The sequence below is a fragment of the Mytilus trossulus genome, chromosome 14 (genome assembly GCF_036588685.1).
Source record: "Mytilus trossulus isolate FHL-02 chromosome 14, PNRI_Mtr1.1.1.hap1, whole genome shotgun sequence".
Lineage (NCBI taxonomy): Eukaryota > Metazoa > Mollusca > Bivalvia > Mytilida > Mytilidae > Mytilus > Mytilus trossulus.
The window spans coordinates 57,279,763-57,285,236 of NC_086386.1; the positions used below are offsets into that span (position 1 = coordinate 57,279,763).

Here is a 5,474-nt window from a genome sequence, read left to right on the forward strand (position 1 = left end):
AATGAAAGTATTCGTTTTGTGTTACTATGAACATAACAAAGGTTTTGATTCGTTAGCGACTAACCGTAGTATAAAACTGCACAACTTTCTCATTTGAATTAGTAACACACGGGGTCAGCAAAAGATAAAGACGCAAAGACAAAATGAGGGAAATAGTACATTTACAAGCCGGACAGTGCGGTAACCAAATTGGTGCCAAGGTAAGCCCCAAAAACAAATTTTATAAAAAATATTTTTTTTGTATTTTTTTTTTTTACCTTCAAAGTTTATATTATAGTTAATCGATATTTTCTGTATTGGCTTGGCCGCCTTTTTGTCATGGTTGAAAATAGGTACACGTGTACCAATGAAATGTATGATTCATTATATAATTAGAATGACTTTTATTAATTTCTGCTGATTTTAATCTAAATGTTGACTTTCATTAATTACCTACACGGATCAATACCGGTACGCCTGAATATTGAACTGGTTTTAGGGTGATCTAAAATTAATGAGTCATCACTAGACATTGTATCATAGTCTTAAAATAGAATAGGGTTTCTGTGGGATATTTTTCTAAAAAAATGTATCTTTTTCTTTTTACAATCACTATGTTATCCGCGAAAATCTTTTTCGCTCAAAAATATTTAGGTCAAAATTCATGGCTGTTGTCGATTTAAACCTGTAAAGATAAACTTTAAAAATCTGCTGAATACGATGTTCCTTTAGTGTATTCACATCTGGTTGGTAATAAAACATCTTTATCTACTTCTTTACAAATCACATATTTATTTTCTTGATAATGGATCTGTTCTTTGATTACTCATAAACAAAAACTAAAATTAAGTCTATTGGGATTGTGCCGGTCAATTCAGGGTAAGCAGTCATGCATTTCATGATGCGGGAAAGAAAGCGTCTGATTTTTATCAAAAACAAGCAATAACTCATTACTGAGCATGCCCGTCCCTCACCGCCCAATCAAAATATTTGATCTATTATAGACTTGTGTCGCAGAGTTCGGAATGACTAAACTTCAAAAGTAAAAATAATTTACTCTTTGGAAAACCTAAGATCTCACAACCGGCTTTTAATCAATCTTTAAGTTCATTCTTGTGGAAAATGTTTTGACATATTAATAATATTTCTCCTCGGGTTATGTATATCTTGTCATTTAATACATTTGTTGAAATATTTGGGATCGTGAAAGGTCGCTGCCCGTCATAGTGAGAGAATTTTGTATCTAATCTAAGAACATCTAAAAAGATATGTCTAGCAACAATTCAAACATTTTCTGTTTTAAATAGCCCCTAACAACCTCGCATAAACAATTGATTTAAACAATAACTTGATTGGGTCATTTGGTTTTAAAGGGTACTCTTTTTTAAGCATAAAAGACTTTCGGTTCTGTTAAACTGATTATTTCATCTTTAAATATATCATAATTTTAAAGTTCATTATTTAAAATTAAATAGTATGCAATTTAATCTTTTTTTAAATGTATATAAAAAAAATCATTGTTATGAATTATGATCAATAAACCGGTTGATTGCTTCCCTTGTTTGGACATGAAAATCAGAAAGTCAATGCTTGGTCATTTGTTGCCATGGCGAAAGTAAACAAGAAGTTACTGATCCCTCTTTCAAGTACATGCATGCTGACAATTTTGACAATCCGGCCTAACCTCAGTACATGAAGATAAAATTAAATCTATAGGATTACCAATTTGACTTTTATGAGTTGAAAATCAATACACATTTAGGCTTCCAATATCCAGGTTTAGATATTTGAATTCCACAATTTAAGAATGTATAAGATATTGTTCTAGATAAATGCACGGAAAATCGATTACTTTACCTACAAAAAAATAATTTATAAGTTGATAAATTATGTATGCTGACAAAAGCATGAATAGGATATTCATTGCTGAGTCAAGGTTCCCAGGGTACTTTAATTATATGATTATATGACACTATCCCAGATCGATTTATAATAATAAATAAGTAACGGATGATATCGATAAACAAAATCAATAGCTTGCTTCAAATTAATCTTACTTCCAAAAACAATAAAACAGTTGTAAAAAGAAAAGCTAAATGATAGCAGACGATAAACTTACTGCATAGTTTTCTGCACGTGTGCGTTAGATTTTTTTGGTCATTCCTGAAAACATCATTTACTAAATGTTACATCGTAAAATGTTCAGTTGTTAATATAATCTGGAATTCTGTACATGAGTCTGAAACTTCCTTGATCATATTGATTTCATAACTTATATGTATTTTCTTTCTTTCAGTTTTGGGAAGTCATTTCAGACGAGCACGGTATCGACCCCACCGGAACCTACCATGGAGATTCAGATTTACAATTAGAAAGAATCAACGTATACTACAATGAGGCTACAGGTAATACTCGTCTAAATAATTCTTTTTGTCAATGTTGAAAATTTTTCGTAACTATTACCCGAGTTCCAAAAAAAGACTCGCCACAGCAAACACTTCAGCAGAGCAATTAATGAGACATTTCAAGTGAAACATTTTCTCCTTTCATTTTCTCTTTTAAGAAATAATCAACACACATGTGATTTTACAAAAAGTACTGTTTTTCCCCAAAAAAAATATTTTTAAATATTTGACTTCAATGTATGAATAAAATCATTTAAATTCAATATTTTACAAGGTCCATATATTTACGTTTTACAATCTTGTTCATTTCAGGTGGTAAATATGTACCCAGAGCAATCTTGGTCGATTTGGAGCCCGGAACCATGGACTCCGTCCGATCAGGACCTTTCGGTCAAATCTTCAGACCAGACAACTTTGTTTTCGGACAGAGTGGAGCTGGAAACAACTGGGCCAAAGGACATTATACCGAGGGTGCTGAACTTGTAGACTCTGTTCTTGATGTAGTCAGGAAAGAGGCTGAAAGCTGTGATTGTCTTCAGGGATTCCAACTTACACACTCACTTGGAGGTGGAACCGGATCTGGAATGGGAACACTCCTTATCTCCAAAATCCGTGAAGAATACCCAGACCGAATCATGAACACATTCTCAGTAGTACCATCACCAAAAGTAAGAATGGCTTCGAGTTCAAGAGGGAGATAACTTTGATGTATGATAAAGAAAAAGCTGTTGTAAATTTTAATGGGATTTTGAATTCGTCATCATTTCTATGGTCTTAAATGATTATAAAAATACTTATTTCAAAACACCTCCCATATTGAAACAGAGGGGTATGAAGTTTAAAGGGTTTATCTATTCATTTTTAAGGAACATTTAACTGAGACACTAAATCAAATATATTTTCCTATATTAATCAAATAAGACAATGTGTAGTGCAATTCTAGGATAAATATATTTTCCATTGTCAGGAAGTATGCATTTAAATATTAGGTCAACTTAATTTCTGATTTTGTTTGCAACTTTCTCTATCTGTATTCATTGCCGAAAATGAAACTCATGAATGAAACTATATGTATACTTTATCTTTTTTCAGGTATCAGACACAGTCGTTGAACCATACAATGCCACACTCTCCGTACATCAATTGGTAGAAAACACAGATGAAACATACTGTATCGACAACGAGGCTCTTTACGATATCTGCTTCAGAACCCTCAAACTTACAACACCAACATACGGTGACCTTAACCATCTTGTCTCAGCAACAATGTCCGGTGTCACCACATGTCTCCGATTTCCAGGTCAGTTGAACGCTGATCTCCGTAAATTGGCTGTAAACATGGTCCCCTTCCCACGTCTCCATTTCTTCATGCCAGGATTCGCTCCCCTGACATCACGTGGAAGCCAACAGTACAGAGCTTTAACTGTACCAGAACTTACCCAACAGATGTTCGATGCCAAGAACATGATGGCAGCTTGCGATCCCCGACACGGCAGATACCTCACAGTTGCTGCCATGTTCAGAGGACGTATGTCCATGAAGGAGGTCGACGAACAAATGTTGAACGTACAAAACAAGAACAGCAGCTACTTCGTTGAATGGATCCCAAACAACGTCAAGACAGCCGTCTGTGACATTCCACCACGTGGTCTTAAGATGTCCGCCACATTTATTGGAAACAGCACTGCCATCCAGGAACTCTTCAAGAGAATCTCAGAACAATTCACCGCCATGTTCAGGCGTAAGGCTTTCTTGCATTGGTACACTGGTGAGGGTATGGACGAGATGGAATTCACAGAAGCCGAATCCAACATGAACGATTTGGTCTCAGAATACCAACAATACCAGGATGCAACAGCCGAAGAGGAAGGAGAATTCGAAGAGGAAGAAGGAGAAGAGGAAGCTTAAAAATTTCCTAAAGCTCAATGAACTTTTAAACTGTTACTTTCAATCTCTTATCTTGACAAATCTTGAAATCCTACATTCAGTCATGATCTTTGAACTCTATCTGTTGTTATGACTTATTGAAATAATATTTATTCCAATATGTTACTATATTGCTTTTGCAATTAAGTGTAGCTACGTCTACAATCCAATATAAAACAAAAAACTACTAATCTGAGTGTTTATTATTTTTATTTTATAATTGATAACAGATAAACATAATACCAGTCACCATTTGCACAAAACTTAAACAAACCTCCATTATATTTACTCGGAACCAAAATTTCAGAACGCCGAAGAAAAAACGTTTATAAGCATAGAACCAACAAGGGCGAAATAAAATACTAAAACTTGGCCTTCCAAGGTTGATTTGCTCGAGACCAACTCAGTTAATAAACAAAACAAAAAAAAACAGAATGTTTCACAATATATCATAAAGCAAACAGGAAAAAGCTTTTTTTCCTCCGAGACTTGTAACATTTATTAAAAGAGGGGCGAAAGATACCAGAGGACAGTCTACAAAAAAACTAAAGTTTAATTTTGATTCGTTTCACACATAACAATAGAAACATAAGCTCTTAAGAGCTTTTAACCGAATATAAAATAAATAATAAAAACAACATGCAGACAACATATTTAACAGCACGTGCATATTAAAATATACTAAAATACATTTCTAAATAAATCAAAGCTGACGCACAACCAAAATTAAGCACAAATTCAATATAGCACACATGCAAAATTTAAGGCATAATATAACATGTTGGAGCAATTTCTAAAATATGAAAAAAAGGTATAAATTTTCCCAAGGCAAATGCAAAGAGGGATAATCTCCATATGAACTGACAAAAACAAATGCAATGAATCAACTAAACAAGTGAAAAACAACTGCCATATTTCTGACTTAAAACAGGCATTTCCCATAGAATAGTTGTTAATATAACGTACTGCTGATTTGAAATAAGCATTTGTTTTGTAGTATTCGAATTAATGTGAGAACTCAAAACAATATGGCCAATTAAGTTCTTGGTACATGTTCTATGTTCTTCTATTCAAACGGGAATGGTACTTCAACACAAATATGTGACCGACTAACGAACTACAATAATGAACGGAACTATTGCAGCATTGCAAGTATTAAGTCCT

General features: G+C 33.7%; 1 protein-coding gene across 1 annotated transcript; it reads left to right on the forward strand.

Annotated features, from left to right (window-relative positions):
• LOC134695854 (tubulin beta-4B chain) lies at positions 1 to 4,501 on the forward strand. Its single transcript, XM_063557301.1, has 4 exons — positions 1 to 200; positions 2,276 to 2,384; positions 2,697 to 3,052; positions 3,477 to 4,501. The coding sequence occupies exons 1-4, from the start codon at positions 144 to 146 to the stop codon at positions 4,290 to 4,292; spliced, it is 1,338 nt and encodes a 445-aa protein (XP_063413371.1). The 5' UTR covers positions 1 to 143; the 3' UTR covers positions 4,293 to 4,501.
• The last annotated feature ends 973 nt before the right edge of the window (positions 4,502 to 5,474 follow it).